This window comes from Osmerus eperlanus, chromosome 2 (assembly GCF_963692335.1).
Source record: "Osmerus eperlanus chromosome 2, fOsmEpe2.1, whole genome shotgun sequence".
NCBI lineage: Eukaryota > Metazoa > Chordata > Actinopteri > Osmeriformes > Osmeridae > Osmerus > Osmerus eperlanus.
This window is the reverse complement of record NC_085019.1, coordinates 21,236,759-21,250,785: the sequence shown is the minus strand read 5'-3', so window position 1 is coordinate 21,250,785 and position 14,027 is coordinate 21,236,759. Positions and strand designations below refer to the sequence as shown.

The following is a 14,027-nucleotide window of genomic DNA, read 5'->3' as shown; positions in this document are numbered from 1 at the left end:
TAGTGAGCTCCCTCAAGCAAGAGCAAGAATGCGCTCTGGCACTCACTGGAAGGATGGTAGTCCACCCACCTTCCTAGTTATTGTTTTCTGATGTTTAAAAAAAAAACAACAAAAAAAACAAACAAAACAAAGCACAACACCTGTAAACATTGCCATTGATGTATAGGCTAATTATACTTTTCAATTAAGAGTTACATCGGAACACTATTTTAAGATAGTCAATAGTGTTATGATTTTATGTAGATTATTTTGATAGTTAAAGCATACAGGATGGATATTCAGACTGTTACTGTCTATAGTATATAGTGAGCAGTTAAGGTCACAGTTAATGTTGAAGCTCACCAGAGTAGTTTACTCTTAAGGGGGGAGGAATGTGGTATCGTGATCTGGTTCATATAGATACTATTGCAATACCACCCCACTCCAGCAGGAGGTACAGTTAACCCTGAAGGTCAAGACCTTGACAGTAGATCAAGCAGTCTCAACCTGAGTGATGTCTGTCATCTACAACCTCTGTGAGTTCTTATATTAAATACTGAACATGATCATCTGGATTGAATCCTCATTTAATGGACACTACGTTATCACATATACAATCCTCCCCGATCCTACAACATTCTAGATGATCGTGGCCTCTGATCTGACATCATTTAGCCTACTCTTTACTATTTTATCTAGTTGTGCGAATTTAATTGTTTACTGGAGATCCAATGACAGTTATCGTAGAGTTTTGAATACAAGCCCACTATTTAATTAATCTCGACTGATTAATTCTGGGATTCAAGATGTTTAGAGGACTGGTGAACGAACAACCCCTTTGGACACACATCAGGGGGGTATTCCAGGTAGCGGGTTTAACAAACTCTGAGATTAACCCTGAACTCAGAGTTGAGTTACTCTAACATGGGAAACTCCGAAAATTCGGTTCTAGAACACCTGATATGAATTAGTTAATTCGACTCAGAGTACGTCAACTCTGAGTTTAGCGCGTGCACGAGTTCTACTAAAAGCCAACATCTATGGAGCTCCGATACTAGGATTCACCATGGAAAAAGGCGACAAAAAAAGGGCTTCCTATTTCACCGCAATGGAATTGGAAATTTTAATCCGTGCGTATGGCGAGTCCGAGCACATATTTCGGAAAAAAAGTAATACGGCTGTAGCTGCGAAGGACAGACAATTGGCGTGGGAAAGAATTGCTGATCGAGTCAATGCGTAAGTTTGAATTTAGTCCATAAATCGAACATTTAATGTCCGTTAATATTACAGGTGAAAAAGTGTTGGAATTGTAATTTAATCAAATACAATGTTCATATAGGTGCAATCCCACAGGCGTGAAGCGCACTTGGCAACAACTGAAAATGAAATATAAAAACGTAATACAAACAGGTAAGGCATATTTAGCCTTTTGGCCTATAGGTTCATGATTGTAGCTTCCATCACTTTGGTATCATATTTGACATACAAAGTGAATCTCCTCATTGCCTATTTTATCCTGTAGTGGCGGAAACACACAATGTCCTGTCGCCTGATATCTTGCTTAAATTAACACTGAGTTCAATTCAGCAAATAGAAAGAAGGCAGAGGCACGCAAAACGGGTGGAGGGCCACCACCAGCACCTCTGACCTCTGCAGAAGAGCTGGCTCTGAGCCACAACATTGGCCGTCCAGTGGCTGAAGGCATCCCTGGAGGAAGCTCATCAGAGCCAATCACCCCACAGGACACAAGTGCCTACATAAGATGTAAGTATGTGTGTGAATGTGTTTTCATTTTCCACTCTGGTCCACTTCTAGTCACTGATGGTGTAATCCGAGTGGTTGAGCCTCCTGCAAGCCTTTGCACAACGGTACCACTTGTAAGTAGGCCACTCAATACTCCATTATGCATAGTAGTGGTGACTATCCTGAAACAATACCTTTCATCACAGGATGATGATGATGATGATGATGATGATGATGATGATGATGATGATGATGATGATGATGAGGACACATTGACTGCTGCCACAGACGGGGTTGCAGAGAGGCCTACATATATGGTAGCTACATATATGATAGTTCTCTCTCCATGTACTTTATTTACAGTCTTGGGTGTAATTGTCAGTTTAAAATGTACACTGAAGTGATGAGAGTAATGAATGTAAAAACTGAATGCACAGTCTGATCCTGTTGAACAGAGCATGGATGAGCCTTTTTTCTACCTTCTCCACCCTTCTTAACCCACCTCCCCCACCCTCCCCCTCCACCCTGACAGCAGACGACTTCTCCTCCTTCTTTGAGAAAAAAGTCGCCGACATTAGCAGTCGGTTCCCTAAACCCACCTTTCCTACCCTCTCACCCTCCATGACTGACCCAACTATATGTCTAAACTCTCTCTCCCCTGTCCGAGGCAGAGATCTCTGACCTCATTCTCTCTCATCGCCCCACCTCCTGTCCCCTTGATCCTATCCCCTCCCCTCTCTTTCAAACCATCTCCCCCTCCATCATAACTTTTCTTCTCCATGTCCTAAACTCCTCTCTTACCTCCGGCACCTTTCCCTCTGCCTTCAAACAGGCCAGAGTTACCCCTCTACTCAAAAAAACCCTCCCTTAACCCTGCCATCCTCCAGAACTACAGACCAGTATCACTGTTACCCTTCTTTTCAAAAACAATTGAACGTGCTGTATCTAACCAACTGTCAAACTTTCTCTCTCAGAACAACCTGCTTGACCCCAATCAATCGGGCTTCAAGACTGGCCACTCTCAAGAGACTGCCCTCCTTTCAGTCACCACTGCCCTCCAGTCTGCCAGAGCGGCTTCCAGGTCATCCGTCATCATTCTGCTGGACCTTTCAGCAGCGTTTGATATGGTTAACCACCAGATCCTGCTCTCCAGACTTTCTGAGATGGGCATCACTGGCACTGCACTCCAGTGGATCTCATCCTACCTGTCGGAAAGATCCTACCAGGTCTCCTGGGGAGGCAAACTGTCAGGCCCTCGCCAGCTCTCCACTGGTGTCCCACAGGGCTCCGTCCTTGGACCCCTTCTCTTCTCTCTGTACACCACCTCACTTGGACCAATCATCACCTCCCATGGCTTCTCCTACCACTGCTACGCTGATGACACGCAGCTGTACCTGTCGTTCCCCCCGACCGATCCGGGGATCTCAGCAAGGATTGAGGCCTGCCTCACAGACATCTCCGCCTGGATGACCGAGCACCACCTCCAGCTGAACCTCGCCCCAACCTAGCCATCATCCCGGCTAAACCCTCCATCTCCCACGATCTCTCAATCACCCTGGGATCTGTGACGGTGACCCCTTCATCCTCTGCCTGGAACCTTGGGGTTACCATGGATGACGAACTCTCCCTCACGGCCCACATTGCTGCAGTCTCCCGGTCGTGTAGATTCACCCTCTACAACATCCGGAAGATCAGGAGATACCTGTCTGAGCACTCCACCCAGCTGCTAGCCCAAGCACTTGTCCTCTCCAAGTTGCACTACTGCAACTCGCTGCTCGCTGGTCTCCCAGCATGTGCAACCCGCCCTCTTCAGAGGATTCAGAATGCAGCGGCCCGCCTGGTCTACAATCTACCCAGACGCTCCCATGTTACCCTGCTCCTCATCTCTCTCCACTGGCTACCTATCACAGCCCGTATCAGATTCAAGACCCTGGTACGGACCTTCCGAGCAGTGAACGGGACTGCACCCGACGACATCAAGTCTCTCCTGCAGCCTTACACCCCCACCCGTCACCTACGGTCTTCTTCAGACAACCGCCTGGTGGTCCCACCGCTCAAGACCGCCCGGTCCCAACACAAGCTCTTCTCCTGTCTGGCCCCCCAGTGGTGGAATCAACTCCCCACCTCCATCAGAGACACTGACTGTCTCTCCACCTTCAAGAAAAGGCTCAAGACGCACTTTTTCCGGGAGTACAACGGTACTTAGGAATGGTTTGCTTGACCCGATGTTAGTTTCCTCAAGGATCACAATGACTCTTGCTTAGAGACTTGTTGCTCTTGTGGTAACTGATTTAAATTTTTGTACTCGCTGTGATATATTGTTTTTATTATTGTTGCTTGTTTTTCTACAGGTACACTTGCATTTATAGCGGTTTATGTTGTTTAATTGTAACTTCTTTAACTACATGCTCTTATGGTTCTTCCCTTTGGCACTTTTTTGGTTGTTCACAATATATGCTTCATGTTTTGGCTACTTGCAATGTTTTTGGGGCTATCTTGTTGTTATTATCAGTGACCTATGCACTTTGTAAAGCTCTCTCTTGGAAGTCGCTTTGGATAAAAGCATCTGCTAAATGAATAAATGTAATGTAATGTTAATGTAAATGTCAATTATATTTTGGTATATTGAGAGTAAATAGTCTATAAATCCAAAGTATAGGAATGTTATAGTTGAGTTACTAAGTACTTTTGACATTAAAAGATGTAGAGCTGGATTAGATGCTATGATGCAGTTAAGTATGGGGTCAAAAGGTCTAATCCAGGAAGGGTGCTTTATTAATCCTGTTATTATGCAAGTCGAGTGATACTGACAGTCACGGCCATCTCATCTCACAGGCTGCATGGTCAGCAGCTACAGTGCAATATCATGCCTGAGTTTGACTGTGTTGTCCACTAGAGGGCAGCATTGTATCAAGCCTCAGCCCAAGCCACTCCTACAGTGAAGGTGTAGTTGTTGATCTTCAATTCTTCTCTCTACCAGGGCCGAAATGTGATCTTACGACGTGGGGTTCATGTGATCTTTAGGCCCACTGTGGGCTGTCCACATCCATCCACAAGGCCCTCCATCACATTCTGTGGTGCACTACTTACGCAATGGCCAAACTATAATTCCAGTTTCTCAATAAAGGTGAGAGAATTTAAATTCCTAGAAATATACATATTTATACTGTATGCAGACGTTCTATTCTAAATTGGTGGCTAGATAGGCAGGTACAATTCCTGAATGTCTCAACCCAACTCTTTAGCACTCTTCATAGTAGAAAGGACCGGGGGGGCTGGGGGGGGGGGGGATTGCAACTGATGGGCGCGGCAGAGTGATGACTCACATTTGGAGTTGCCTAGTAACAGTGCAGAGTTGTTTTCTTTCCAATGTTTTGTTTCAGGAGTAAATTCATCCTGTCTGGGTTTCATTCAGAGAAAACAGCCAGGGGGAGGGGCCCCTTACATTAGTGGGCGGGTGGGGTGGTGGCCTGGACAGGGAAGGGCTCAGCTCAAACAGTTTCTAGAGGAAGAGATCATGTGCCAACAAGAGCTAAACGCAGCAAAAATGCGAGGTCTAAAAAAAAGAGTGACTCAGACTGGGAAGTAGTAAGTGAGGGAGGGGAAATGACCAGAAAATAACTCTGACCGGTCACCATGGAAACGGGCTCAACTTCTACGCGAGACGGTCTCTTTTGTTGAATCCAAACAGCGGTTGGAAAGCCACAACAATAAAGGCACAAGCGCACACGGTTAGTCACACCCAGAGTCTCATCGATACAGACGCACATTTTCACTTACAGTCGTCCTTCTGGTTGAACTGAAAAATACCTTAGAATAGCCTTTTCACAACATGATGTTATAATCACATCTAGTGGAAACACATCTGCCAGCTGCCATCTGCAGCTACTTTCAACACCGTAGGCCCAGGCAAGTTAGTAGGCAGTCCGTATGACCCAAGCTTCATTAAACCAGACAGGCAAGGATCGACATTGCCATGGTAACACATCTACTAGACAAATCACATATTTGTTCCTTTCATCATTTGGGGTTTCTATGTAGTTGCCAACACCAGAGTGAAAAACAACTTGTTTTACAAAACTGTGTTGGAAGTCCCCCTGTCTGAGAGAGTATTAAGAGAACTCTTAAACTGAATATATAACTGTTAGCATAGCTGTTTGTGTTCTAGGCATTTCGTGACCAAACTGTGGAGTATTAAATTATCATGTGAACATCTGAGAACTAAGCATAAATGATTTCATGTGAAGCCACTGTTGAATAAATCCAAGGAAATGTACATGGTTTCATCTACAATACAGCACAATTTGGCCCATTACTGTTTTCCCTGTCAAATACTTGGGTGTGCTTGTTTCACCTCACTCGCTGCAGTTGAGCCAACAGATTCAGTAAGAGCCAACTGGGAGACGATTCAAACATACGTCAGGGATTTTAAAATGTTCTCATGTGATTTATCTCTGTTACAGACCCAGGTTTGGTTCATATACAGTGTATTTGGTTCTGTTCAGGTAACCTTGGGGGGAAAGTTACATGCAAATACCCACCCACCTTTAGTGGCAATCAAATTCAGAATTATGGAGTGATTCAAACAAGCAGCTATTCAAATGGAAGTGACATTGAAGTCAAATCCAGATTAGGTAATTTGCCATTCTACAGTTATGTATGTTATTAGGCTGAATTTGTCGTTGGGGGTCAGATGGCTGAGCGGTTAGGGAATCGGGCTAAATCAAAACAAAATCAAATTTATTTGTATAGCCCTTTTTACACGCAAGCATGTCACAGAGGGCTTCACATATGCCCATAGAACTGCCCCTCAACCAACCTAAACCCTCAAGGAAGACAAGGAAAAACTCAACAGGAGAAAAAAAATGGAAGAAACCTTGGGAGGAGCAATTCAGAGAGGGATCCCCTCCTCCAGAGACGGTTGGTGGGAGAGAGGAGCAGAACACAGGCTAAACATAGTCATACAGTGTCGATGGGTTTTTAAAACACCAAAATCCATTATTCAACTTTATAGATGTAGGACAGGACCGGGAGACTCGCGACCAGGTCCAGCGTTGGCTGACCGACGACCAGGCAGGTGCTGACAACTCAAACCCCCCACACCACAAGGGATGTGTGTGGGGGGGGACAGAGAGAGGAGAGCAGGGATTAGAGAATGCCAGGAGCAGCTAACAGTTACAGTCATAATAGAATGAGATCCCCACCGGTCAAGTGTGGACTGGTGCAGCAATTTAACAGAGCAAAAAAGGGGAATTTGATGCAACCCCACACACCAAGACAGCGACAGCCCCCCTCATTTGGAACATGAAATCTGTTCCAGGGGAAGAGAACTCTAAAATAAGTTATACTTAAAGAATAAGGATGGAAACAACCCGTCCCCCGTTGCCTCCAACTAGTAACATACTTACCTTTAACAGTCGTAGAATTGACTAAACAATAACGTTTTTAACCTAATTTTAAAAGTCGAAACAGTATCAGACTCCCTAATTGAGACGGGTAGTTTATTCCAGAGAAGAGGCGCTCTATATGAGAACGCCCTACCTCCAGCTGTTTTTTTCTTAATTTTGGGAACCACCAGATTTGGGAACCACCAGATAGCCGGCTACCAATCAGAAGGTTGCTGGTTCGATTCCAGGCCGTGCAAAAAATAAATACGTTGTGTCCTTGGGCAAGGTATTTCACCCTACTTGCCTCGGGGAGAATGTCCCTGTACTTACTGTAAGTCGCTCTGGATAAGAGCGTCTGCAAATGACTAAATGTACTGAAATGACTAAATGTAATACAGTTTCTGAAAGTATATTTTGGATTTTGATCAATACTTGACATGCATACAATTGGATGTTGGATACATAAATAATTGCATAAAGTGACACTTTCATTTGGTAATTGTAACAATCCCTGTTCCCTCTCTTGTCTACTATGCTATCTGTTACTTGTGGTGTGGCTTGCCTAGCTCACCACACACTGATGTGTGTGTGTGTGTGTGCGTGTGTGTGCACACGTGCATACTTAAACCTGTGCATGTTGTAATACAAGTTAGTGTGTGTGTGTGTGTTGCAATCACTGTGACATACCTAGGACAGAAACCGACAAAGCAGTTCCAAATGGGAGTGGTAGGATCAGCTGGATCACTGAGGTTTACAATTAGTCTACTGTGGGTATGTTGTTACACACAAACTATGTGATGACATTTTCCCCCTTCCACCCCACCCCTTGCTTAGAACCACCCAGTAAATCCCATAATGAAGTCTGGGTTATTTGGAAAATCTAGGATTCAGACATGTCAGACACAGAGGGAATGAGACAGAATAAGCCAGTCAACCACAGAGGCAGACAGACCTTGTTAGCCACATTAGCATCATGACCAGTTAGCCACGTTAGCATAGTGACCAGTTAGCCACGTTAGCATCGTGACCAGTTAGCCACGTTAGCATTGTGACCAGTTAGCCATGTTAGCATCGTGACAAGTAAGTCATGTTAGCATTGTGACCAGTTAGCCACGTTAGCATATTGACCAGTCAAACACATAAGCACCGTGACCAGCTGCAGGGGCACCGGCAGGCGTGTGTGTCTGCGCTCACGTCGGCACCAATGGCATGCGGGCACGCCGCTGGCACCTTTTCACACAGGCCTGTGGAAATACTCTGTCCCTGTGACACCCAGACTCAGGACATCCTCGCAGTCGACTGGCCGGCGTTTCTCAATGCCTAAACTGAACACCTCTCTTTCTCGAGTCTCTGAGACCCACGCTGGGCAAGGTGACACGTTTATTCAGAACCGCCCTGAACCGGATTAGCCGGAAAAGAGGACGGGGATTATTTAGCAGAGGAGGACACTTTATTACTGTGCACACAACACTTGACATTTCACACTCTGTCACAACTGCACTGAGGTTCTCTTTACATGCTGGTCTTTCCAGTGTTGATTAGACCAGCCAGACAAAGGCTGGATTGTCGAAGAGGCCAGCCCATTGGTTCCCCTTCTAAAGCTGCACAGGGCATGTGATCCATCCTGTCTGGAGACGCAAGGCCCTGGGGTTTGGGCCAGTCCTGGGGTTCGCCCTTCCCCCGCCTCTTCCTATGGCCCCGGTAGTGATTAACAGCAGCACATTGAGATCCATATAGAAATACAACAGAACTAATTTCTCACAATTGTCGAATGTAGATGATAGTCTCCCTCTGTTCTACATCCAAGTTCGGTGTAAGGTTGCAGATGAATCTTATTCAGTAAAGTACAGTATGTTAGTGCAGATGAGGTGAGGGGAAGTTCTAGACGTACACAAGCCAGTGTTGAGACCACTGACCTCAGAAATGCAAGATTATCGGTTGGAAACCTCAGAGAACGTGATGTTGCACCACGGTGCTCTCAGGCCCAGGTGTGTGTGAGGCAGAGCTGGGACCAGGCTCATCCACACCTTGAAGGGCGAGGCTCACAAGGCTGGAACACAATCAGGTTCGACAAGATTTCTTGTCCCCCCCCCTCTCCCCCCCCCCCCATCTCTCTTCCTCTCTCTCTCTCTTCCTCTCTCTCTCTCTTCCTCTGTCTCTCTCCTTATCGCACTCCTCACGTCTCACATGGGTGTGTCAGCCTGGCAGTTGTGATTTATGGATCTCGTATCTAGACGTTTGCCAAGATTGATGATAAAATATATACAGTATATCATAAAACAGTGAAAGATTGACTGAATAAATATTGATGTTTTTTTTGTTTTTGTTTTTCATAATTTGAAAGCGATTATTGAATGGCTATGCTGGCGAGAGAGGTGACCTGCCTGCTGGTTGGTTGCTACGTGTTGTGAATGCTTGTTTGAGTCATACCAAGTGTTTGGCAATCAATTGGTTACCATGGTTATGCTTTATGTTTGATCATTATACTGAGGAGCTACACATCTGTCACTGTCTTTTGTGGAAGTCAGCATACTCATGCCCCTCCCCCTTGGGGCTAGGGCAGAGGCCATTGGCCGGCAGTCTTTCAGAGCATCTCTCATTGGTGCGATGGTCCTCCACAGATTTCCTGTCTGGGCTCCAACCCCTGAGATTCTGTTAGTGTGGGCAAGATTCACCCACAGTGACTGGCTGGAGAGGAGATCACAGTTGGCCCAAACTGCCAAACACTGTACTAGATCAAGTGCACCCATCAAGTGCACTTGATCTAGTACAGTGAAGCCAAGAATCAACAGACTAGCCTAGAGGACAGGTCTGACACCAATCCAGTCGAACACAGTACAAGGTGAATCCCAGGTATTCAACACAAAAACAAACACAGGGTGCACCGGATAAAGTTAGTACTGGAACATGAAACCAATGACCCTGTCTGTCAGGTACAAACAGATAACTAAACCAAACACCATCTCTTTAACAAGAAGATGACTTCCCTACAAGTCATTTCAGCGATTTGACCTGTGTGCTTGACAAAGAACAGCTATGCTAACGCTAGCCTGCCGTCTCCCTTGAGGCAACAGCAGCTGCACTCTTTGAAACTGCCTTCTGGCCCACCTATCTCACTCCTCCTGTCATGTTCTGGGTGTTAAACTCTTTACTGAAGGAACCCTTCAACAATCCTCTGGGGACAGACATCCTGTCCCTGCAGCACAGGTGTGGAGGGAGGGGTCCATTGAGTCCTATTGTGTCAGAGGATCATTGTCGTCTCTGGCTCTGGGGACGTCCTTGGGCACATGGGCTAGACGTGTCCAAGTGGTAGTCTAGTCCTGCCTAGCATTGCCACTAGCGGAGTACAGTCCAGTAATCACATCCAGCATGATTTATAACAGGCAGAATCTGCTCATGGCTTTCTCCCTCTGTCTTTCTGTCTTCTTCTTTATGTGTCTGTCATTCTTTATCTCTCTTTCTCTCAGTTTTTTTTCTCTGTCTCTTTCAGACTGGAGTCATTGCACTCAAATACTCCCACCTCTCTCTATATCTCTCCCTCTCTCTCTCAGCAACATTCTTTCATACTGACTGTCCTTCCATGGGAGAGAGGGAGAGAGGGAGAGAGGGAGAGAGGGAGAGAGAGAGAGAGAGAGAGAGAGAGAGAGAGAGAGAGAGAGAGAGAGAGAGAGTGGGGTGTGTGTGAGAAAGCGAGGGCAGAGAGGAAGACAGAGGAGTGAGATATTTTGGGGTGTGGACAGGAGAGGGGTGGGAGGAGCAGAAGTGGGTGGAGGTGTGGTGGAGAGAGTGTTTGTGCGTTCCTGCACGGGGCGGGCTGAGTCGCACAAGTGGAACCCAGAGAGAAGGAGGACTAAGGCTTCTCAACAGACAGGCAGCGAATCAAACAAGTAAGTACAAATGTCTCTTCTCTCCCAAAACCTCTCTAAATTTAAGTTATATACATCAATCAAACTTTGAATCAAACTTTCAATCAAACTTTGAAGTTTGAAACTTGAAGTTGTGCACAGTTAAACAAGGTTGTTAATTGATTTGTGATGTTATATGTCCATCAGGTTCAGTATGTTGATTGGAAAGGTACAATGAACCCATAGTCAGCAATAACATGTGTTTGTATAATGTAGTGTTTTATGTCTGGTGGCATTCAAGATGGAATTGTTTTTAAAATGTATATCGTGAATTGAGATCCTTGTGTGTGTTGATGCTATAAACTTTTTAAATATTTTTACATCAAGTAAAAAATGAATCATTCTCAAATTTCTCATGTTAGTTGAGCTTTTTAAGGTATGGTAGACAGCAGATAGAGACATCCAGTTTGTCATGTGCTTCGGTGTTTAAGGTGTGTGAGGGGGTGTGAGGGCGTGTGTGAGTTAGCCCGCATCCCACATTATATAAATATGTGCGATTCAGAGAAAGTCCTGGAGGGTTAGGAGGGTGTAATAAATAGATTTGATGAAAAAGTTCCCAGTATCTCAGAAGCGTATGACAGAAACTCGACTTGTTTGGTCCTCTCAGGACTACAAAAGGCGAGAAATGACACAGAATGCCTTTTGTGTAAACAGAATATCTAAACATAGCTGAGTTAATTAAGTAGTGCGCCTTCGCAATTACAGTAATTTAAAATGTATATGAGACTGTGTTGGTTCGGGGGGGGGGGGGGGGGTCTGTTTTAGGCGGGGTCACACCTGGGGAAGTAGTTGTACGACCCTCAGACCACTCCCTGGTCCCAGAGGTCTGGTTCATACCGGATATTCTAACTCCACCCCCACCTCCTTCCTCCACCCACATCTCCGCCCTTTTTCTCCCTCCCTCCATCCATCCCTTCTCTTCTCCATTGCTCCACCCCTCCGCTCTGTCCCTCTACCCCTCTTCTCCTCCACCCCCTCCTTCTGCTCCTCCACACCCAGTTCCACTCCATCGTAGTATGAGGTTTAGTATATAAACATAACCCCTAAATCATATGATCCTAGTGGAAAAAGTTGTTCTCCCAACATGCCTGCATGAAGAAACCAGTTATCTCTAAGTCTGGTTTGTACTTCCTTAAAACGATAGGATTTGGTGGATATGCCTTTGTGTGCAAAAAAAAAACAATGTTTGTTCTGCATTACTTATGTTAGGATTTGTTTGGTGTGTGTTTGTTAACACAAAGAGGTATGGCGTTTGGGTGGGGATTGCTAGGTATTCTCTGTAGTTATTTCAAGGAGTGGCGCGGATTGTAGCAAGCCGAAGACAAGTTCCAACTCATCCACCCACCAACTACTTCACTCTTTATTCCTCTTTCTCACTATCCCTTTTGTCTCTCTTTTTTAGAGCCTGTGGTGTGACGGATCACTATCTTACAAACAACCTACTCTTACTAATCTCTCTTCCCTAAAACCATGATATATATCTATCTAGCACCTCACCACCCACCTTTTCAGGGTGTGTGTGTGTGTGTGTGGTTTAGGATGCCTGCGGCAATAGGGTGTTTGTATGGGGGTTTTATACTACAAATCTTGTTGTCGTTAAGTCCATCTCTCTCAGTCCTGCAACTGACGGGAGCCCAGTCTGACACTGGAGTATATGTTAGCTTCCACACTAAACCTGGTGTCCCTGTCTGGGCCATGCCCCTCACCTACTATCACACACAGTGCCAAACAGAAGACAAGAAGGCCTGAAAAGCTCCTTTTGACTTAGGCTCTCTTTCTCCCATATCCTCTCTCCATGCCTTTTAATAACAAACCTCCCTCTCTCTCTCTCTCTCTCTCTCTCCTCTCTCTCTCTCTCTCTCTCTCTCTCTCTCTCTCTTCTCTCTCTCTCTCTCTCTCTCTCTCTCTCATCTCTCTCTCTCTCTCTCTCTCTCTCTCTCTTCTCTCTCTCTCTCTCTTCTCTCTCTCTCTCTCTCTCTCTCTCTCTCTCTCTCTCTCTCTCTCTCTCTCCCCCAGTCAACATGTTGGTCCTTCTAGCCCTCATTTTCCTCCTACACGTCGCCGGCATTATCCTGCTGCTGGTCGCCACCATCGACAATGTAAGTACTCGACATCACATTCGTTGCCTCCCCACATCCTGTTTCCTCCAAGCGTATCACCCACACACACTGAGAGAGTGAGTAGGAGAGATCATTTTATTATTCTATTCAGCCGCTATTTCTACAACCAGAGCAGTATCATGTAGCGTTTCATTGACTTCTGTCAGGAATGTTAGCGCTAGGTGGGAAGGCGCCCAAAAAATATTTTCCCCGCCCTTTGACAAGAACAACCAAGCCCAGATTCGTATTTGAAAAGGATTTAAATGTAATTTCCACTACAATTGGGGTGGTGACGGTCAGATGGAGTATATTGATTTTATTTGAGGCAAGTTGGACCTGTGAATATCCTCAAGACCCTGATACCTGCTGAATGTGTGTGCAGTGTTGAACTAGAACTGCTGCTATTGGCTCCTCGGATGATCTTCAGCTCTGTGATTGGTTGTTGTGTCTGGGTCCCATTGTTGAGCTGTCTGTCATAAGCTGTGGTGACTGATAGCCAGGTTGACCCACGTGGGGGTCATCATTCTGTCTCTGAGGTATGTTTGTGTGTGTGTGTGGTGTGTGTACGTCAGAGCCTGCGCTTGTGTATTTCACGTCCTGTGTGACAGCTCACCTGCACACCGACATACCCCCGCGTGCGTTATATTCCAGCCTCTCTTTCAACAAGAAGGTTCTAGTGACAGAGACATTCCTGAGCACCGGTGGAATGTCGACTTCACATCCTAACAATGTTCATTCCATCTTCTCACTGTCCTCAGGCCCAAAAACCTTCCTCACACATGTTGTGACAGAATAGCCTTTCAGGGCACATAAACCGGCTCCATAAATTACCTCTGCTTTGTTCGCAGGACATCTCTTACCTTGTTGAAATTGATTATTGTTGATGGAGTGGTTGTACAGCATTTCATTGGCTA

The 14,027-nt window shown here is 45.6% G+C and overlaps 1 protein-coding gene across 1 annotated transcript in view; it reads left to right on the top strand.

Annotated features, from left to right (window-relative positions):
* Positions 1 to 10,839: 10,839 nt before the first annotated feature.
* LOC134038300 (uncharacterized) overlaps positions 10,840 to 14,027 on the top strand; it is a 5,057-nt gene continuing 1,869 nt past the window's right edge. The window contains exons 1-3 of the mRNA XM_062483767.1: positions 10,840 to 10,996; positions 13,031 to 13,190; positions 13,496 to 13,544. Of these exons, the coding sequence (XP_062339751.1) occupies positions 13,036 to 13,190; positions 13,496 to 13,544 (204 nt within the window). The 5' untranslated portion in view covers positions 10,840 to 10,996; positions 13,031 to 13,035. The remainder of the gene's footprint in view (positions 10,997 to 13,030; positions 13,191 to 13,495; positions 13,545 to 14,027) is intronic.